The sequence below is a fragment of the Aptenodytes patagonicus genome, chromosome 5 (assembly GCF_965638725.1).
Source record: "Aptenodytes patagonicus chromosome 5, bAptPat1.pri.cur, whole genome shotgun sequence".
NCBI lineage: Eukaryota > Metazoa > Chordata > Aves > Sphenisciformes > Spheniscidae > Aptenodytes > Aptenodytes patagonicus.
The window spans coordinates 70,178,409-70,201,516 of NC_134953.1; the positions used below are offsets into that span (position 1 = coordinate 70,178,409).

The 23,108-nt window shown below is 40.1% G+C and overlaps 1 protein-coding gene across 1 annotated transcript in view; it reads left to right on the top strand.

The window, feature by feature from the left end:
* Nucleotides 1-5,398: 5,398 nt before the first annotated feature.
* The window catches only part of ST6GALNAC5 (ST6 N-acetylgalactosaminide alpha-2,6-sialyltransferase 5), a 72,472-nt gene continuing 54,762 nt past the window's right edge, over nucleotides 5,399-23,108 (top strand). The window contains exons 1-2 of the mRNA XM_076340421.1: nucleotides 5,399-5,635; nucleotides 6,296-6,517. Of these exons, the coding sequence (XP_076196536.1) occupies nucleotides 5,570-5,635; nucleotides 6,296-6,517 (288 nt within the window). The 5' untranslated portion in view covers nucleotides 5,399-5,569. The remainder of the gene's footprint in view (nucleotides 5,636-6,295; nucleotides 6,518-23,108) is intronic.

A 23,108-nucleotide genomic window follows, 5' to 3' on the forward strand; every position in this document is an offset into this window, starting at 1 on the left:
ACAAAGGTGGCCACTACATAATTTCAGAAGCACACAGGACACGAGCATGAAATTGCTGAGCTATGACAGGAGTCACTGGCAGCCATTCTCACACTGTACATTAACTGATTTATTGCTCTGAATTTGCATATATGCTTATATAGTGATATACTATGTGAATAGCAAAGATGGTTTCTATAAACCTGTAGATAAGAACAGTACCTATTACCATAATAATATATATATAGCTTGGCTACTGAAGGACTTTACTTGATTCTGTGACTGTGCCTTTTCAGTTTGATGGTAATGGATCCCCTTGTTGCCATAGTTGTTGCTCAGCCTGTCATCATAAGTGATGTTTGTGTTTGTGTTAGTAAGAGCAGGAGAGTTTTCTATCGACTCTCTAATAATACATAAAGAACTGCAAACCAATCCATAATGAGCATTTATCCTTCTTTGCTTCCTTTTTTGTTCTAATGCTTCATGTCTGGTATTTGCCTGGTAATTTTTAAAAAAAGTTTAGAAATTCTGTTCCATTTAACACTTTGACTTCCTGTCAGTGTAGTTTTTCTCTGCAAAGGAACAGACATACATACACTGAAAGCTGAGCCATTCGGGATCCTGTTGAGATCTATTACAGCAAAGGTACCCCCAGAATATTCAAATGTATCCAATCTCTTACCAATTTATAGTAATTATGTCCTCAGTTGCTTTAGTCCATATGTTAAATCTGTGCTCTGTTTATAAAGATTATGTATGTCCTCCTCCTTTTGTTTTAGTGGTGGACCGTAAAACAAAAGGCCATGAAGAACAGTTTCTGGTCATGCCTGTTGGCTTCCACAAGCGGTACTGGGTACCCTCCACCTGCGGCCTCCTGTGCTAATTTCTTAACCTTCAAAGTTTCTGACTTTAGACATGGAATTTTGAGTATGCTATATATTCTAGGATGTACCTTGTTTAACTTCCCCCCCAAAAAAAAAGTGATTAGAATGAAGCACAGTGTTTCACATGTGGTCTTAAAGCAGATGAGTCCATTCAGTTGAGCTAGACAGATTGTTTCTGAAATGTCCAATACCTTTATTTATGCTTCCTAGATTGGGGAGAAAACTAAGAAATACGAAAGAAAAAAACAGCAGATTCAGCAGATCTTATCTCACCATTTTCCCCCTTCTGTTTTCATTTGCACTTCTATTTCCATGCAATATTTCTTTTTTTTATGCATCTATCACTGTTTGCTTCTGTCAGAAGTTCAAAGGCAGCCTGCTTTCATAAGGAGAGACAGTATTGACTGATCTATAATATTGTTTCTACCTTTTTTGACCAATCCTCAATGCATATTTCCAGTTTTGAAAAGCATTTCATGAATCACTGGGCAGTTTGAAAAATCTATCGTGTAAGCTCATTACTTTGCTGGCTGCTGAATGTTTTCCATTGGTTGTGTTTGTGATGCAAAAATGCAGCCCTTTCTCTCAGGAAAAAGAGGTTAAAATTTCATATATACATAAATAATAAAACAACACATCAATGTGATGTGATGTGATCAACAATACATCAGTGTGATGTATTTCATTTCCTATATACCTTTGACTGCCCCTCTGTCCATTAATCCACACAAACTTTCATCATATTCCAACCTCCTTAGCACCTTTAGTCTCATTTTTCTAGCTAGTCAGTCAAAAAATGCCTACTTCTCCCCCCTGAAATGTGGCACTCCCAGCTGTCCTCCCAAATGTGACTGGCTAGAGGCCCAGGACAAGCAATATTCTCTTCTACCCTAGTGATCATGGTTTAAGCTCATACCTCATGAGGCTGCAGAGCTAGAAGTGGGAGCTTTATACTTGCTAGTGAGCTCCTTGCCACAGCAAGCAGAGAGGGATAAAAGATGTATAGGAGTTAATTTCAGAGGGGCCAGGATTTTGAGGAGACAGATCCACGGCTTCACGGACCACAGAATATAATAGAAATGACAGAATGATGCAACTTTAACAGGAGTCACTTTTAGATTTTATTTTTAACAAATATTTTCTCATGCTTAGCCACGTATAGAATCTTAGTAACTCAGATTCTTCATTTCAAAGGCATAAGGATATCAAAGTGATCCTGATACAATTAACCTCCCCCCTCCAATCTATTTTAAGCACTTCTATCACCAATATTTTTCTCAAAAACATCTTCATACACATAGTGTGATGAGAATGTATTTAAGTGCTTTCAGCACTCCTGCAGAGTAACATGCAGAACTCACCTAGATTTTAACTACTTATATCACACCAGATCCCTTTTCTTCTCACTCTTTTGTGAAAGGTAGTAGATAAACAAAACCTTTGTTTTCTTACTCTTTTTAAAGTTGGGCAAAGATCTAAATCAGTTCTCTAAAATATTCTCTGTTTTTGCAGCAAAGGAGCCACACTGCCATCAATGAGTCACAAAATAATTAAACATTTAAGAGTGTCTGGGCTTTCATTCTGAGGAGGTGACAGGGCTGAAGAGTAGCTGCAGCTTCCAGTTTGGAGGCATTCTGTGTACAGACTGCACACACAAACACCCTGCCTCCGGTTATGGTGGAGAGAGGGACAGCAAGGTCTAGAGCAGGGTTTGCTGGAGTGACACAGGTAGTAGCCAGTGAGCTAATGGAAAACATCCTGGCAAACAACATCTGGGTCATCAGCAGAAATACTAGCCATTGCCCTCATCCTAACTTGCACTGAACATTTTGGCTACCAGTTGCTGAGATGCACTGGCATAAAAGAAGAGTAAGAGGTTCCTCCACCCGAGTATTCATTCCAGTCCAACCATAATGTGGAAAGTATGTTTATAATTGTTCGCTATATTAAGGTGTAGATTATGCTATGTTGTCTCTATATGAACTTCATGGGAAATCAACCATAGTTTGAAAGGGTGTTTTATATCTATACAAGGAAATCTCTGAAAGACAACCTGGGTTAAAATGCATTATAAAAAAATAGTTATTTCATTCATCCAGACAGCTCGGGGAAGCTGCTGTTTAAGCAGTTTTATTTAGCAATCAGTGAAAGAGCTCTGTTGCTCCAAGTCCGTTGCCAGTTTTGAGAAGTTTGCCTCTATCTGCATCACTACTTCGTACATGGTTTTCTCACTCTACATGGATTTTTGTCATTTGCGTCTTAGGTCCTCCTGAAGCTGCCACAAGCAGATTTTTTATTTCATGTGACTGTTTTGTCAGCCCATAGCTACTGGAAAGGTGAAATTGAGAAGAGTAAACTGCAAGAGGGGACAACCCAGCCCCTTCCATGCAGATGAAAAGCTCTCCTCAGTCAGACTTTGTTGAAAAAACTAACCACGGCTCTGCCACTTTTTCTCCTGGGCTAGGGAAGGCAGCTGTTTGTGCTTTAATCTGTCTTTACCTACCCCTAGCTCTAAGGAGAAATAGAAATGCACGGACAGTTCAGCATGCCTTGCATATTGAAAATAAATTGGTTGAAGCAGGAAATCAGATGGACTTTAAGATGTTCTCTGTATTGTTTCTATGTTGCTTAAATGCTTATGAGTTCAGCCTATTGCTCTTTGCAAGTCTAACTGTTGGGTACACAGATGCCTATCTACAAGTAAGTAGATTCCAATAGTGTTAAAAAACAAACCTCCAGATAGCTAGAACTATTAATTCACAGGAATTTAAAATTAAATTAAATAGCTGGGCTATTTTCCAGGTGGTTTCTAAAGTTCCCATGCTTACACATAAAAACCTCCGTAGGATTTACATTACACTACTGTATTTGTTTCAGTGAGCATTTGACTGCCAAGAATACTGTCTATGACCATCATGGCAATCTAATTAAATATTTGACAAGCAGAAAGCTGGACATGATTCAAGTCAAGCTCAGCATTAAATTAGAAAATTTAGTTTGTCTCCTTTATCAGTAGATTTTTAAATCAGCCTATTCTACCAAAACCCGTAAGTTTAATGAATTTGGTCAGACATACTGTGTAACAGATGTCTAACATACAGCCATGAGCCTAAATCATACAAACGATGCTTCAGTTTGGCATGGCAAAATATATTAGAAAGGCTTAGAAAGGTCAGTCACCAGCAACCTGCTTGCTGATAGTTGAGAAACAGCACTGTAAAATGCATGAGCTGCCTTTTGTAGTCTCTCGCAGGAAGCCTTGGAGAGCCACAGATAATTTGCTTTCAATGATTCATCAAGTTGGCCCTTTGTTTCACTAATTTGAGTGTCAAGTGCAACCACGTAATAAAGAATTACCAAGACCTGATAAGATTCTTCTTATATTGCTTCGTTTGTCTTAACAACTGGTACTATTGAAACCAAACCCACAAACTGAGTAAATAGCAAGCATGCGTGCAATATGGCATTCTTCTTTGAAATGATAAAGCATGTTTGCTGCGCTAGCTGCTGATGTACCATACATTCTTGTTTCTTTTTACTTTCTTAAAAGGCACTAAATGCTGCATGCTGTGCCAATGCTAGAGATGGCATCTGTTTCACTGTTAGTCCTCCAATGAATCAGTAAAGATAAAAAATGGATTTCAATGACAATTCCAGCCTTGAGAAGGCTGCTATTGTGACCATGGTTGAGTTAGCCTGCTGATCGTTTTCTCCTTAATGTAATCTCTAATGTTATATAGCTATAGGTTAGATGTGAAGCCATATATTAGAACTATTATTTCCATGAGTAATTTCAAGAGAAATATCTTCATGATTAGGAGATAGATTTTTTTTAAAATGCTATGCAGTCAGTTTAATAACTTCGTAAGAAATCAACCCTAAAATGGCTTTTTTTGAAGGGATACATTTATAAACGTGGAATTCCCAAAGCAAGAAAATCTATGTAATTTGAGGTCTGTTAATAAAGTTTTCACAACTGAACTGTACAACATTAACACAAAAAAAGAAATAAAAAAAAAAACTTCAGAAGGCTGCTTATGAGAGTGGGAAAATGTTCGTCTTCAGAAACCAGAAAGATGGCATGGGGAGCAAGCCTGTGAGATTTACTTTTAAAAATGACGAAAGCTTTTGTCAAAAGGTTTTGAAACTGGTTTTTAGGGCTTGGGAAAGAGAGGTTGTCGTTAGCGCCGCACAAGGAGTTGAGGGCGTCGATTTTTTTACTAACGTGAATTTAAAGTATTGCCTGAACGCTGCCAGCTTCAGGAAACCCAGCGGACGGTGGGAGAATGACGAAATTTTCCGCTAGGGAAAAACACAAATAACGTAACGCAAGGGTCGTGCCCCGGTGCTACAAGCAGGACAGAAGCCTGGGTCGAGGGAGGGAGCCCCTGCCCCCGCCTGCTCGCCCGGTGCCCGCCCGGTGCCCGCCGCGGGCGCGATCCCCGCCACTCGCCGCCCCGTCGCGCCGCCGAGGCGCGGGCTCGCCGGCGGAGCAGCGCGACCGAGGGGGAGGCAGAAGTTAACTTCCACCTGCCCTGAAGCCGCCGCTGCGCCGGCAGGAGGAGGCGGAGGCGGAGGCGGAGGCAGGCGGGGCAGCCGAGGACCCGGCTCTGGCAGGCTCCGAGGGTCCGGCCGAGTGTAATTCCCCCTTAATCCCCGCCACGGCGGCGCTTCCCTGGCCGAGCCATGTCTGCGGCTTCCCCGCCATGCCGAGCCTAGCGGGGAGCGGGAGGACTGGCGGCCGGGAGCCGCACAAAATGAAGACCCTGATGGTAAGTGCATTGTTGGCACTGCTCATCCCGGCTCCGGCGGCGGCGAGGAGAGGAGCGGCGCGGAGCGGGGCTGCCCCGGGCACCCTGCACACGCTCCAGTCTTCCCCGGGCTGCATCCCCGCGGCTTTTCGAGATCGCGCGAAGGCGAACAAAACCCCGGCGGCGGCGGCGGCGAACTTTCCGCCTGCTTTCTTTTATTCGTGTCGCTCGTTGTTTGGGGGGTTTGTGTGTGTGTGCGTTTTTAAGGAGCGTATAGAAAGCCGATCTGCTTAAAGGACGAGGCTGAAGGTAGCTGCGCGCGGGGGGGGGAGCGCTACAGTCCCCAACACTCGTTAAAATGCACGAATGAGATGCCCAAAGGGGGACGGCTGCATGGGAATGAGAGGCGCGGGGGAGTCGGGCACACAGAGGGGAGAAGAAGCAGGGAAGCAGGGCTGGGGGGGAGAGAGGGAGGCAGGGGAGCGGGCCGGCGAGGGGCCGGGAGGAGGAAGGAGGGGGTTCCCCAATTCTCTCCTCGCACTTTCGCTGGGTCTCTGGCGGCGTGAAACTTGCGGGCGTCGGGAGTGCGCCGGCGGGGAGCGGTGCGCCCCGCTGGCCCCCGCGGCGGGGGGAGCCCGCTGCCCCGCGGCGCTGAGCCGCCTTTCTGTCTGCCCCCCGCAGCGCCACGGGCTGGCCGTCTGCTTGGCGCTCACCACCATGTGCACCAGCTTGTTGCTCATGTACGGCGGCATCGGCGGCGGCGGGGACCACCCGGAGCCGCGGCGGCGGCAGCAGCAGGTGGCGGCGGTCCCCAGCCGCCCGCCGGGACGCGGCCAGCACCGCCCGGCGCTCCCTGTCGGGGCCGGCCTCCTGGAGGGCTACATCAGCGTCCTGGAGCACAAGGTGAGCCTCCGACCGCGGGGCCGCCCCTCTCACCCGCCTCTCGGGGCGGCCGGGGACGCCGCGCTGCCCCGTCCTCCCAAGGGTGCACTAGACCCCGTACACGCAAAGCTCTCCTTCCTGCCCTCCGTGCGGCGGTGCGCCCACCCCCGGCGCGACGGGGTGCCCTGCTGCCTCGGTGTCTGGACTGGCTTCACTGCCGTAGCGCCTGGCCCTGGGTGCACGGATTAACGGGACCCGCTGTCCAGCCTGCGGTTAGGCCTTTGTGGAGTGTTGGTTTTCTCTTTCCTTGCCCAGTAGAAGATGGAGGGTGAAGTGTTTTGTTTCTGATGTTGGATGCTAGAGGTACACTACAAGTGTGTGTTTATGACAATATTAGGAAGGGTTGAAGAAGGAAGTTTAGTTACTGGAAGGGAAAGTCAATAGGTACGTGTTTATTCTCAGCTCATTTCGTCTTGGGAAACGGAAGAGAACTGTATCTCCTGCACAAATGACCTTTTCATCCTCCTCCTGGGAAGCAGAAGTTGTCAACTGTAGTCTCCATTCTAGAAATTGGGGGCACCTCTTTAATGGTGAATAAAATTATGTCCCTCCCCTTGACACAGGAATTACCAGGCTGGATTGTCAGACTGTAATACCTGTTTACCAGAGATAGGTAGACTAAGCTTTGATATCTCACAGGACAGACGTAATGACATAAAGTGAGCAAGGTGGCACATCCATGCTGAAGAGATACTCGAGCTTCAGTAATTTTCTCAGAAGGCAGATTCCTCTACTTCTTGTGCAGTGTTCAGTTTGTTGCATTTACCTGGAAACTCCAAGGACCCTCTCTGCCAAAACCCCAGATAATGTTTAGTACACACACTTCTTGCAGTAAAAATTTACTGTAAAAAATAAGCAAGGGAAGTGAGGATTCTTAACTTTCTCATCTTTTCACATCCAGACTGACATCCTTCTGAAAGATATGTTGTCAAACAAGTTACTGAGCTCAGTTTAGAGGTACTGTGTGAAGATTAGTGACTTTGATATACAGAGATTTTTATTGTTCCTTCTGGCTTCACTTTCTATGCAAGAGTTATCTGTAGGGCTTTTAACACAGAAAAATAGCTCATGATGGTCCCTTGTAGGCTTTATTTGCTTTCTTACATAGTTCTCCTGCAAATTCTCAAATTTAATGTCTATAGAAAAAGCAGGTTTGGCCATGGGGCTCCCTACTGTGTGAGGTGTTCTCTTGTAATTCTTCTGTTCTTCTGGAACATGACTGTAGTGATGAGGTATAGGTATATATACACATGATTTTTGTAAGCAGCAATAATTGAAAAGGTATCTACGGATTTTTAAGGTGTGTATGTGAGTAGCCTTCTGACACTTGGTAACCCCTTACGTTGATCTCTCCTGACTCCCAAACACCCCTCATTAACAGAGCATACTTAAAATCACTATGCTGTGTTTATTATTTTCCAAGGTAATTTTAATGTTTCCCTGTGTTCTGGAGAAAGCTGATGCTCTGGCTTTTTAATATATTGTAATATGGCCCAAACCCCACAGATACTCCATTTCTGAATTTCATTTCACATAGCTCATGCCTCACAGTAATAATCTGCTGAAGCTTTAATAACTTTTCCACATAACTTCTGAGGGTCAAAAAGAAGATTGTGCAGTCCCTGCTGTGTTCCGAGCTTGCTTTGTCTTATTCTAATGCACATGAGATCATGCAGAGAGCTGTGCCACTGTGGTATACAGAGCAGTGAGGACACTGTATTGCCATAAGGAGATGATGGGGAGAGAAGGGCTCAGATTTGACTCTTGATAGTGTATTTGTTTTAGTATTTTAACAGACCCTTATATTTAACATGGATTTACAATCTCAGAATACACAGGTTTCCTGCAGAATAAAAAAATGGAGAATGCAAAAGATTGCAGGCATTGATGGTTTGGAAAAAGAAGCATGCAGGATCAGTGATGATGAGAATAGGGAGAGAGATTGCAAGAACAGAGAAATGGTGAAAAATTTTCAGAGAAAATTTTTTTTGGGTGGGACACTAGAGACTGCAGAGAAGACAGCTTGAATAGCAAGCAACATAAAAGTCCAGCCCAAAGTGAGAGAAAATGAAGGAATCAGGGAGGTTTAAGAAATATTAGGAGAGCTGCAAGAAGAGAGCAAGATAAAATTCTGTAGCTGTGAGAAGGACATGATATTTGAAGAGACAGGGAGGTCTGGAAGGACATGAAAAGTACCTGTTGTATGAGGACAACAGGCTTGGAAAGGTAAGGGGGGAATGGCTTCGGCAATGGTACATGGTATTTTGATGGCACAGAGGTGACTGTGAAATGACAATGGATGGTAGATTTTTCACAATACAGCTTCCTTAATTTCCCATATAGAATCTTGGGATTATCTGTCAGGTTGAATGACCTGAAGCTGAATGACCATTATACAAAATTCATCCTTGGTATGTGTTCATGCATGAATGACAGTTAGCAGTAGACTAATGTCTAGATCACTGAGATCTAGGAGCTGAAACATGTTCTTAACTTTAGAAAGACCTTGTTTCTGGATCCCGTAGTTTGCTTTAATAGGAGAACCTAGTTTCATGTTTGTGGTGTTGTACCCATTCTGATGCATTTAATGGGAGTAAGTATGCACATATATGTAGAAGCTGTATGATAAGTACTAAAGTTCTTATTAAGCCATAATTATGATGTGAGTATTGACACATACAGAAGCTGTGTTATATGGCAGTATAGACATTTCTCTTCAGGGATAAAATTTAACAATTGTCCACATTGTGAAATATCATGTATTACAAATGTCTGTCACTACTAGCAGTACAGCTCATTTAGTAGTGCTGGGTGATCATGTATGGAGACTATTTGCCAGAAAAACAAGGTACTTAGTAAAGTACTAATGATTTTAAAATACAGCTTGCAATATTGTAATTACCAATTATTTTCCTCCTTTTATTTTATATTTGGTAAGAATTGTAGTTCCTCATCCATCCTGTCAAGATAAGCAGGCAGTCTCTGAGAGTACAGCTAAGATATGTAATATTCTTTTTACTGGGTTGAAGAGTCTTTTTGCAGGAGTCTCTTGTCACTTGGTCAGATTTGTGATGTTTTGTTTCTTAGTGCTTTTTTCCCCTGAATCAAGCAGCAGAGATCAGAACCCATGTTCTTAGCTTTAGCAGCCTTTCGCAGTTTAGCAGTGCAAACTTCGTTTTTGTTGAACTGAACTCTTAAAAGAAGAAAATTCAGAAATGCAGTGGCTTCAGAGATTGGTTCTTGGCATTTCGCCTCTGCATGTCCCAGACCAACAGCAGTTGACAGTCATTGTTGATGAATGTTTGAAATGAATGAATGAGATCTTTTTTTGTTCCTAATAGCCAGATGTTTATATCCTAAAACCTCTCACATTTGGAACAGAAAACGTGGTTTGCTGATAGTTGTTATTGAGAGGTCAAGGACCGAAGCGACGTGGAGAAGTAGCAGCTACCCTTTTACTTTGAGGAGCTGTTGCTTCCTACAGAGGCACACTGACAGAGTGTAGCACTGCTTAGCTATTGCATCTGTTCTGCAATCAGAAAGGACAAGAGTCCCAGACTGTCAAACTAACATATTTCATGAATTCCTTGAGTGTAATCCTGAAATTAAAGAGGTTTTGTCACTGGCGTCGGGGGAGGCAGAATTATGCTTTTCCGTGGGGAGGCATGGGGATAAGACTTTCTGTTGATTTTCATAGTGCTAGCAAGAAATTACAACGCTAATATTTTTAAAGCAATTACTGCATACAAATAAGAGACTGTTAATGAAAGTAGGAAACCTAGCACTGTTCCAGAACTTGCAAGAAATAAATATTTTACCATTATATTACTATTCTGAAATGAATGTGAGAACATGTCTCTGGATAGTTAAAAAGCTTTTTACCCAGTATTGACTCAACAGTTGGCACTGCGAATAAAATATGAGTTTGTCATGTATGTAATTGAATAATATTTCAAGCCATCAAGGATTTTGTTTCTTAGAAAATAAAAAAAAATACCAAAATCAATCTTGCAGACAAAACGTATGATTTACTACAGCCAAGTTTAAATACCTTAAGAGAGCATTGCGACCAACATGATAATTTAAGTGATCACAATGATTTCACAATTTATGACAATGTAAATTATCATGTACAAAGAAATCTTTGTGATCCCTTTAGATTAATGCAGATCAGAGAACAGTGTAGTTAATGAAGTGTTTGAGGAAGAGTCATTCTGCAAATAGTGCTATAGCTCCTTAATCTCTGAGACACAGTAAGTTGTTCTGGAATAAAACTATTTTTTCCAGGATAGTAAACTTTGTGCACTTAAAATAGGGGGGAAATCTTGCCATGTTTTATATTCTTTTTAATGAGTATTGGATAGAAAGAGTTTGGAATTTGAATTTTTACCTAAATAGTTAATCCATTAACGTTTTTGGGCTGAATAGTTTGGGGGCGTGTCACTAAACCGACCTTCATAACTAACTTATGTGGAGATGGGAAGGAATTAAATTATTTTGAGGGTTTTAGTGTCTTTCAACTTAATTTGTCACAGAATCATAAGGGATCTTACAACAAAACAGCTTGTCTTGCCTGAGGTGGGATTGAGCCCACTGAGTTGAAGTAAACCACCTGCCATGATTTCACTACATGTTCCTATTTGCCTCTGAAATTCTTACCTGCAAAGGAAGGAGCACAGACTTTATCATGCAATTAAGTATTTGATGGAGCTTTTATTATGTGAGAGATCCACAAGGGGGAGACTTTATTCTAGAATAACCTTGTTGGGGGACACTTCCATCTGTTGGAGATCTAGGCAAGATGTGAGTCCAAAAAGCCCCTTGTTCAATGTTTTGTTGGTTTCTTGGCCTTTTTTTTTATTTTGAGGTACTGTAGTTACCTTTTACTCTGATAAGCTGTAGGTTCATTAAAACCCTCATACAGTTGACAGAGTAAAAGGAAAAAAAATTAGGACCATGACAGTTGGAGAATGTAACTGAATATCCACACGCACAGAGCAGAGACAATTGTTTTACCAGATTACCCAACATTTGAATAATGACTATCTTGTGCTTTATATTTTCTTACTTTTGAGCTGCTGCAGTAGTGTGCTTTTTCAGCCTAACAGATCATAATACTGGATTCATTCATTTTGATGACCCTTGTCTAAAATTTTTAGCAGCTTCTGTGTGTGCTAGATGATAATACCTAGTGTGCAATACATAACGCACAACAATGATAGGAAATGATGGTACATTTTCCTGTTTTCCAGGTTGCTTGGCACCTCTGCAAAGAACCAGTAGTCCTAGCTTGGCACTGTTCCTACTTAGAATATCTTGAAATATTTTCAAATGTTTACATATAGGTATCAGTTAGCTGTGCAGTTTATGCATTTATTTTATGAAGAAGGCCATATTCTGCAGTCGGACAAATTTTGTACAGAATTCTGACTTCAGTGTCTGCTTGAGAAAGAACACAAATGTAATTCTTTCTAAAATAAGTGCCATTAAAGATGAAATCTAACTAGTAGAAGTTTTGACTCCAGGCAGAGGTCAGGACCTGTTGCTTAAAAGAATTGTCTAAAAAGAGTACAGGTACCGTTAAATATTTGGATGTCCCTGAAAATTGGCAGATGTTTGGTAGGCATCTAATATGTGGTGGTATTACATTCATTCATGTAACGTGATGCATAAAAACCTACCTGACCACAGACTAGCTGTGTTCTGATCATTTCCTGGTTATTGAAAAGATAAAGGAGAGTAAATCATTGTCGTTACACTGAAAACAGAGGAAGTATTGGAGTTTATATACCAGGTGAAGATCTTGCCCCATGTAATTTGTGACATTTTGTGATGTAGCTTTATTCTTTCATAGAAACTGAAGCAAAAAGATTATTTCAGAGACTGTATCACAAAATCTTGATGATTGATTTCAGTACAAACATAAATAGTAGGTAGATGGTCAGGTCGAGACAGTTAATGCAGAACTGTGTTTTAATTTTCTCACATTTTAAAAAAGTCACATCTCACAACAATATCTGATGCCATGAAATTGGTCATAATATGTTACCTTGTTTTTACAACTGACTAAGACAAAGTTCTTTACTTCTTTTTTTTCTTCGTAGAAGAAAAATTGCAGAAGCGTGAAGATGTTTGTATTTATTTTGTGCTTCTGTTTTTTGATTGACTGTGGATTACAGCCTTTATCCTGAATCGTGAAAAGTGAAGAATGAGTAAATATGCCCTTTCCTGTTTTATGAATATCCTATGCATCATATTTTAATAAGTGGGTGCTGTCTGTTTCCCTTGTCTGCTTCCCTGTCTTCTTTTGCGAACATGCAAAATTCTTCATTTGATGGATATGCAAAATACTTCCAGGCAGGGAATTGGTGACACTTCGTCTGCTAGTGAGATTTTGCCTGTCTCTCATGCAAAACCCCTTAATTTTTTTTTCTTTTCATTTTCATCATTAGTTTCAATGACCACATTTATATTTCTAGTATGTACTGAAGTATATTATATTTGATAACCATTTAAAGTTACCATATTATGCACTTTTTGCACACAGTCTTTCACTGTGAGCATTTTAGGCTATTTTCATCTTCCTGTGAAGACAAAGTGTTCTTTTGAAGGATTTTAATCCTTAGTGGAAGCAAGTCTGAACTAAATGAGATTTTCAATGACAGGAAATGTAATTTTTGTTCACAGCTGATGGATATCTCTCAGTGGAGTTCCTTAAGTTCTCCCTTTCTGCTCGTCCTGGGGCATAAGTGGATATTGAGTGTCATCCTAACTATGTGATATCTTCAGAACAATAGGCTGCAGGTAGTTTCCTTTTCCCGGTGACCTTCCTTATTAGTTTAACCTGTATTGCTCAATAATGCTCTATATGCACATCCTTGATGCTGAGGTGGCATTGATACGAAGAACTCGGTTATTAATTGAACTTCTAATTAGGGCAATTATGATCAAATCAGCAGTCGTTTGGTGCTGATATAAGCAAATGTGACAGCACAAAAGCTACTTTGAAGGTGAGATGAAGCATCATGATGTTTCACCTCACTCTGTTTCACCTCATCCCTAAGCAATCTCCATTATTCATCACTCTCTTGCTCTAATAGTTAAAGCTTAAAGTGTTAAGACCAGGTTAATTACTGAAGTTTGCTATCAGCTGGAAAAGCAAATATATTCAGTTCAGAAACTGCTATTAATTGTTCTCCATTGTCATTCTGAAAATATCCAAATACAGTTAAGAATAAGAGTCATATAGGAAGAGAGGGGACAAGTCAAAGCTGAAACCTTCTGCCTTCAGAGAGTCTATTTGCAACAGAAGTGCAAAATACAAATGGAGAAGTGGAGCTCTGAGGTGCCCCTTGATGGTGTTACATGAAAGACAGAGTTGGGCGCTGAGAAACACGTACACATTCCTACAGAGGATATACCACATTTGAACAGAGGTTAGGCAAATCTGGTAATACTGTTAGTGCCTGGACTGTATTCAGAGACATACAATCTAAGAGAAGCACAATGTGTGTATTAAGTGCAATAATAAATACTAGATTCTTACCGGAACCTTGTAAGAAAAATTCAGAATAAGACTGGATTATTTTAAAATACGGAGGGGGCAAACGGATATATTTAATAGATTAATAGAGTATTTTTTCACAATGACAGTGAACTAGTGCAAAGTGTTCATTGTCCGAGAAAAGGGAACAGTGATGGGTTTATAGCATATACAGGCAGCATAGATCAGGTTTTCTTAATTCAGATTTAATAATCTGGACTGTTGTAAGTAACATAGAACAAGAATATATAAATGTGTACTTCGTCGTTGAACACAACACGTTAAGAATTCATTGCAGCTGTAGAAAAATTTCCATTACAGAATGGATGGCTTAGTAAGACATAACTTGGAAAAGAGGAGGAGAACGTTTCTCAGTAAACAGTCAATACATTTGGAATATGCATTTTTGTTTAGCAAATACTATGTTTTGATTTTAGTATGTTATTACCATCTTCAGGTATTGGAATGATGTTAATATTACAGAAACAAAATATTCTGTAAATTTTGTACTGTTGGACAGTATTAAATTAGAATATATCTTGCCCTCAGCTATAGCAGGTCATAAAAGTATATGTAATAACACTCAGCAGAGCATCAGTCTAAGAGTTATCTCTTAAGGAAAAAAAAAATCAACAGTGCAGGTTTGTGCAAATGTACATCTGTATCAAGCTTTGTGCACAGGAAAGTTAAAGGAATATTGTTATGCTTAAGAAATGGCTTGCTGAGGAATAGGCTTCTAGAGACTGCATTCATCACCCAGTACAGGCTACGTACCAGTTTGCCTGCATGAGGTTAAAACCTTTTCTCCCAGTTTGAGACACCAGGCCGTGTTTTGTAGATAGTGACGTGAGTTACATTCAGGCTTGTTACCTTCTAAACTTTCTCGCCTGCATTGCATTCTCTATGGATAGTAATTTTTATTCTGTTTCAATGAAATTCACCCTTGTGACTTGTAGGAAACACAAGCATCTGAGGAAGCACATGATTGAGGCAACTGACAGGAAGGTAGCACATGGTTCCAGGCTAATAAAGTGGGATGCAGAGATCCCAAAGCTAGCGGAGGCTGGGTCAGTAAGTCTACATAGTGTAGTTCAGGACAGGCTTGTTAGCTTGAATTTGAAAGCAGAATAGTCACGCTGTGTCTGAACAAGTAAATCCTGACCTTTGGCAGGTATATTTCTTCTGGAGCTGGGCTGGCTCTGCACTGTGCTTTCTGTGGCATTCAGGGTCAGAATAGGCTGAAGCTACATGGGGTGCCTAGGGAATGGTGGTACAGACATGCCCAAAACATTTCTGGACAATTCTCAAGTGTAATGCCAGGGACTGAAACTGCATTTGAAATACTACCTGTTCTTTAACTTTAGCCATCCAAACTATATACACCTTGTATTTGCAGAGATTGAACATTTGGCCACAGCAAAGATATGTTTAGAAAACATTATGATTTCCAAGACTTGTCCATAGTCCTTATGAGACAGCTTTTTGGCCAAATGCATGGAAGCAGTGCTCCCCCAACCTTATCCTCAGTCTTTATGCAGAGTGCAGAGGCTCACAGGGAGTACGTGCTGTTGTACAACCTGTGCCATCCCTTCCCTGCTCCGCTCTAGCTTTCAGTATGGCATCTTTGGGTCTGTCCTTCAGACACTTGGCTAAATTTCATCCTTGGAGATTAGAATAATGACAAATGTGCTCCTAAATTTTGTTGCTGTCCATTTTATTCCTAGTGCTACTGTAAAAGGGTTAGTTTTACACATCTCAGCATATTGGTTGACTCTAAAATAGGAACATAAAACCTCAAAATACAGCCACTGGTCTGACTGCAGCTGCCAGAGTGATGCAGAGTTAATACTGCCTGTCCTTCCTCAGCTCATCTGCCCGTGCCTGCACAACTGTAGGTGAACTCCTCTTTTTAAAAAACAAAACATAACAAAACACTTGTGTTTTATTTAGATAATTTCTTTCTTAACACTTATATTCCGTAAGTTATTGATATTATTGGTGACTATCCAAAATACATTTTACAAATTAAAAACCTATGGCAAAGTCACCGCTATTTCCATTTGTTCATCTACTTATGTATTCTCTTTGTAACACTGCTCCGCATTTCTTTCTGGTTTTAATAGTGATTCATGAGCCTTATGAAGACTGAGACAGTTTGTTATAGTACTGCTCACATTATCCATGAGAACTACCTCGGACATGAATGGGACTATACATAATAACCAGCACTTCAGTAAGGGTTTCCTCCTCTTGCCGAGTGCCAGCTGACATGATGTCTAAGCATATGTCTATGTGGGATTTTGCCAGCAGACGAGAGCGTGCTCTGCCCTCCCTTTGAGCTGGTTGGAGATGCACCGGCTCTGCTCTGGCAGCTGAGTAGCTGCAGTTAGCATGTTGCTAAGCCAGAACTAATAAGCTTGACTGAGAGGCAGGGTTTATTATCTTGGGCTTAGCAGCATATTTAGTGTGGTTATGTAGTTTACACCATGGAGCTTCTCTGTGTCCTACAGTCTCGATGCACAGGCAGAGCTTGCTTGTGGTTGGTTGTATGGAGCATAGTCAGTATTTGCTTGCGTCTCCCTGCAAAAACCTGCTAGTCCATATATATATCCTAATGGTTTCCTAACCCTGCTTCAGAGGAGCGTTTTCAGTCCTCTGCCACACCACAAAGAATTTCCTATCTAATACGATTGGAGGATATAACTACAACCGACAGATTTATTGTACAGCTGCATACTTCCCAGTCTTATTTACATACCTCACAGTACTCGTTACTTAAATTTTGGTCATTAGATTGCCATGTGTTTAGTACACTTAACAAAAAAGATTATTTTTCAGCATTTCTCTTTTGTACAGCAGCCTAATATGATAGATGATGTTGTGTATCAGGTTTTCAAAGTTTGAAATGAGACCCTAAATTAAGTTCAGAGGGCATGATTAGTCATCTTAAGTCACCATTTATGACAAAATCTGCTGTTTTCACTGGGCCCATACTTATCAAAGAAAACATTTTAATTGCTTTGCTTTAGAAAATCATGTTTGAGAATGAGGCTAAGGGTTTTTTTGCTTGTAACATGGCTATTTCTATATACGTAGCTTATTTTATTTGTAATGTTTGTGTTTTCATTTGTGTTTTCTGGTATTCTTACCATGTATATTTATTTGGAAATGTTGACGACTGTATCTTAATTTAGGTCAATGAAGAATTTTTGCTGATCGGATGTTTAGTAATATCTTCACTATCTAACGTAAGACTGCTGAGCCTTAATGTTACTCTTTCGATATGTAATTATCATATTAATAGATTTAATTTTGATTTATCTTTTAATTTTCATGAATAGCCAAAAGCTCTGTTTTTTTCAAGTAGAATCAAAACTAGAGCTAAATTCTTCACTTTGGCAGTATCTGCTTTATGTCTTGGTAGCAGTGCAAAGAAGCAATGAACCTAGTTATAGATATGCTGAATATTCTTACTCATGAGTACTGTTGGTGTATCCCTGATGGTTTAAGGGCATAAATGAGATACTTTGTGCAGCTGGTGGATGTGGAGGAGGGATATCAGGGCCAGGAGGGTATCTCTGGTATTAATGTGTCTGATTCCTTCCAGCACAGTGATCCCTTTTGATCTGCAGAAATTTGTGCAATACAGAACAGCTTTCAGGGTATCTTTAATTATGCCTGTGGACATTTTGGCCTGGAAAGTGAAATGAGGCTTTAGAATCACCTTTCACTCCCAGCTGTGCTGATTTGAAACTTCGAACAGCTTGTTACCCACTTTTAAGTGCAGGGATCATGTTTCTGCTCTCATGAAAGACACTGAATGTGCAGCATCCTGGGCTTCAGTAGAAGGTGCAGCTGGCTCTCAGTCTTTCTGGCAGACCTCTCAGTGCTGTCAAGGTGGAATAGCAACATATCCTATACATACGTATACATATAACCTGCAATAGCACATATCTTCAGGTCAAATCTAGATTTGAGACAATTCACAGGACCTGAAAGCCTGTCTTCGAGGTTTCATATTGATGTGGAATACAGTGAAACTGCTGCGTTAGGAGCACCTTAGAAATAGAGTTTATGCTAAAAACAGACAGAGCCATTATGCTTGTATCAGTGCTCTCAGACACATATAGAACAAATTGATTGATGATAAGATGCATCAGCTTTTTTAAAGTTTCTCAGAAATTATTTTTTATAATTATCCCACTTCCTAGGGATATTTTTCAGTGTATTATGAAGATGACATATCCTATTTGTAGTGTATAATGTGAAAAAAATCATTTTAACATGACAATTAGTGTCCTAACATTTGAACTTTCAGGTATGACGGTTAATTTTCACGGTCTATATCAAAAAAAAAAAGATTAATTCCACTTGAAGCTGCAAGAGGTGGTCTCAGCCATGTCATACTAAGTCCAAGGACCAACAGTTATTTTAAGTTCTCAAGATGTTTTAAAATTGAGTGCAGTGCTTACAGGAAGTGCATGAAAACCTTGTGACTGAGATCAGAGGTAAAAACAGCTATAACAGAGCAGTGTGTAAGCCAGTTTAGCTGAAATTGTAGTCCCATCGCCTCTTGATTGTAGATGATGAGGTTGCATCTGCTTGTCTTTTTTTAATTTGAATTGCTTTTTTGTGTACCAGTTTCTGCAAAGCTCCGAGACTTTGAAATTCAAAATAAAAGTAATCCTTGGAAAAAAGTAAGTTTTATAGTTCCTTTTTGTTTCCCTTGGAAAACAAATAGATCTGTCAATTTTTTTTTTTGTTTCATATCCCATACTTTACATTAGTAAAACTACTGAAAATTACATTACACTGTGTTTATTAAAGTTGTGCTCCTAGACAGTAATACACATAAGACATCTTATACTGCCTTAAGGATTAAGTTAAGCTCCTTTGTCAAGCCTGTTGGTATGGCAGAACTGTTAATCTTTAACTGTCAGAGTCTGGTTAGATCCTTCTTTAGACTGAGGCCATATCTAAGTGCAAAGAAATTAAAATGAATCAACTCTCCTAGTATTTACGCCTTCATATTTTTGCATAGAGCAATCAATAAAAAGAGAAGCTTTGTTAGACATACATATTTCTATAAGAAGATTGCATTTCAAGCTCATATTTAGCAGCATCATAATTTGCTTTATGTTTATGCTTGTGAAATACGAAGACAAAGTTGACAGAAAGTGTTCAAAATATTAAATTCATGAAAATAAGATGTGCAGTGGGTGGCAGCTCATTGAAAGGAGGACAGGGGAAATTTTGTGAACCTACATTTCCTAATTAAAATTCCATAGAGTTGTCTATAGTATGTTCATGTTTTATTACATCAGTAATTACTCTTACATTTTCCTTTCAAATTACAACATTAAGTCACAAAAGAAGAAATGTGCTATAGTTGCAGCATATTTAGACAAGGCAAGACTTGAAACAAAACTGTATGAAAAGAATGGTGAAGCTGGGAGGCAAAGTTAAATTCATTGTGAAAGATTAAAGCTAATATTTTGGCCCCAATGGGGTATAAAACTGGTAGTAAGGAGCCACGGTATTGTGCTATAGGTAGCAAAGTTTTACATTTCACTGTAGATGTCCGTACCATTTAATTAATGTTGTCCTAGCTAAAACTTGTGAAGAGGAATTTTTTAATAATTATTTGATAATAGCCAACTAGTGCAATTTGTGCAAACATTTATTCAAAGTGGTAACATAATCATCCAATGAAGTGACCCAGTTTTTATGTTGAAGCAGTGGGTAAAATATACTACAAAGAAGCTTTTGAGTGTGGTAGATGCCTAAATTGTACTTTTCTAATCAGGCTATATTTTTTGAAATAATAGGAAAAGAAACCCTCAACAAGTACCAGTTTTCTTTCGCATTCTCCTTCAACTACAGTTTCAAGTGGCTGTTTTTATATTTTACACACATATAACCTTCCCATTTTCTGAAACGAGGTTCTTTCCCTTAACTCATTAGATAATAATACTTTGTACTTACATATCACCTTGCTTCTGAGGATCTCCAAGTGCCGTAGAAGCATTAAATGGAGACTCCTGCCTTAAAGTACAGGAGTATTAATTCCTTATGACATAGGGGGATAGTGAAACAAAAAAGTTCTAACCATAGTTTTGACCTTGAGCGTCCAGCGAGGAATTTCAGGTAGGAGTTTGAAAAGTGCTGAAGTGTTGAAAACTGAGGGGACTCAACCTCGGGATAGGTGCAGAAGCAATCACTTGAGATACTTGACTTTCATGCACGGCTTGGAAGTGAAATTTCAGGCCTTGTTCTATATCACACTGAAGTTACATACAGTGGATTGGGAGATATGCACCTGAAATGGATTTGAGATACCTATTCTGCTGTGTAGAGCTGCCCAACAGAAAAATACTGAAGTGCGCTTTCAGTCCAGCCCTTCTGCTTGGGCAGGATCATGGTGGAGGATGGTTTAGCCCAGATAAAAGATAACAAAAGAGAACGCAATTTGTGGTCTTGAGTTGGGGATCTTACATGGAAATGGTGTGTAAAGCATTTGAGTTCCTGCTCCAGCAGCTGTTAAAGCACATATTTTGAGAAGCACATAAACTGGAGATTACAGCATTACCTTGTAACTTTCCAAAGAGCTTTCTAATCTGTTTTACTGAACTGTGTAACTCCCCCAACTTCATCATATGTGGCAATGTTAGATGTCCTGCGAGGCTGCCAGATTTAGCCCCTGTCAGATCATAGCCAGGCACACAAAAAGAGCAGTCCTTAAGTGCAGATTTAGATGGTGGCTGAACAAGGCTTTTGAAGACCACACTTCTGGTTTTGGCTTTCATGTTCTGTCAAAGTGTCATCAACTATGTCTGAGACACTGAGATCTCACTCTAAATTAGTTCACAGGTACTTAAATAAACGACCTGATTTTCAGAGTGCATTGAACCACATGCATTTTGCAACAACCCTGGTGACTTAGGGCAGATTAACTCTTTAAGTGTGGTATTTGATGTGCGCAGCAGGGCTGCACAGTGGTTTGGGGTCTAATAATCTTTAATGGGGCGTGCAAATACGGGCACCAAACAGCATTAAATAGGCACCCTCGGGTCCTTAGGGAAACAGTGTATTCATCATACTGGCACCAACTACTTATACAAAGTTCATTAATTTATTATGCCTTAAAAATACGTGGTATATCTTTTGTATTGTATTATATTGTGTATTTGGTATCTATTATATGACTTCATATTAAAAATATATTCTGTTTAAAAATCAAATACGTGAATTTCAGTGATGGGGAGAAGAATCATGATAGCACATCTCAGATCTCTCTTTGCATATTCAAGTAATCCCATCATACTTTACTGTAAAGAAAAAATAAAATCCTTGCCTGACTGCAGAAGATGACCAACAAATAGGATGATTTAAAACATATTTGAATATAAACATTGTGCTTGTATAAAGTACCTTACTGATAGTTTTGGAGTGTGAAGTCTATCACTATCCTGTGAAACAAGAACAATTTGGGAAGAGCAGGAAAAATCTTGCCATATACCTGGAAAGATCATCTTTAAGAGCAAAGGTAGAAGTAGTCTTTAGACTGCCAGCTCAGTACTTAACCTCTCTATGAATGCTGATCCAGAGTTTCCTTGGACATTTGTGGCAAAATCGCTTGTGGTGTGACTGTATTTGATCTAGTAGATGAAAGTGGTAGGTCTCCTGAAATTCTGTAGACTGTAAGCGCATCCACTGTATGCTTAGTGTTTAGATAGCCCTTGGTTTTCTTTGCCTAAAATTTGCAAAGTCTAAAGAGCAAGTATAAAAATTATAAATACAAGAATACAGATACAAAAAGTTTCAATTATTTTCTGTACAGCAGTTAGTGAGATACGAGCAACTGGGTACAGAAATAGAGGATTTATGGAGTATCATATTTGAAAAAAATGAAGGTCATCTTTCAGGCTTAGCATTGCGCAGCTGAAGTCTAAATGACCTCAGTTTTCTTTGCTTTCTATGGATTAGGAGTAAATAGTTTTCTTTTCCCTTTCAAAGGGTAAAAATAAAGATAAGACAATTCTGTTCTTCTCATTTAAATTGGGAAAGTTGGAGAAGAGAACTGCAAGTAGTGAATCCTGTTATCATGGATAATAAAACTGCAATAAAAGCTGCACTGCACAGCTTTCAGAGTGAAGGTGTACAAACCAGACCATTCTGATTAGACACTGAAATACACATATTCCTGCCACAATGTTGTAGCTTCAGCTAGATGCATGACTCACAAATGGTGAACCCTGACAAATAATCCATCAAGTGATGTTGAGACTCTGTCAGGGAAGGCAGCCTCAAAAAACTTTTTTTTTTCTTCATTATAATCTATCACTTCTTGTTGTGCATCTCCTACCAGTCTTGTATCAGCAGACATCCTTGTAACTTTCTCTATCTTTGTATTTCTTGGGAGAACAAAAGCATAGCATTGGGTGACTAAGGCCATTCCCACATGCTGCTTTGCAGAGCTAGGAAGAGGCACACAAGGTCAGAAAATGCTACGAATGAAATATCGGTATTCAAAGAGCCTAATCTTGCTTCTGCTAAAGCTCTGTGGAATTCTCCCCTGGAAATCGGCAGAAGCAGGATTAGTACCCAGGTCTGCAGCCCAATCAATTGTTAGCAGAGGCTGCTAGTGCTGCGGGTGCAGGCCTGCGAGACGTTAAGCATCAGCTGCTGATCACCTAATAGAGCACCTCTCTTAGGTTGGCGCATAGACCATTTCCTGGTTCTGCTTTGAAGTGGTGAAATCTATAGATCAATAAAATTTGAAGACAGAAGGGCAAGTAGCATGCAGGGTCAGGCCCTCTCTGTCAGATTCATGCAGATTACGGAAAAGAGTGGGAGGCTGCAGTCCAGGGCTAATAATTGTTAGGTCCCAAGTACTTCCTACACTGAATTTTTCTGAAGTTCTTTGTGTATGGGTCTCATTGTTAAAGGAGCACGAGAACTTAGAATACCGCAGAAGAAATTGGAGCCATAGTGTTAATACAGGATTGG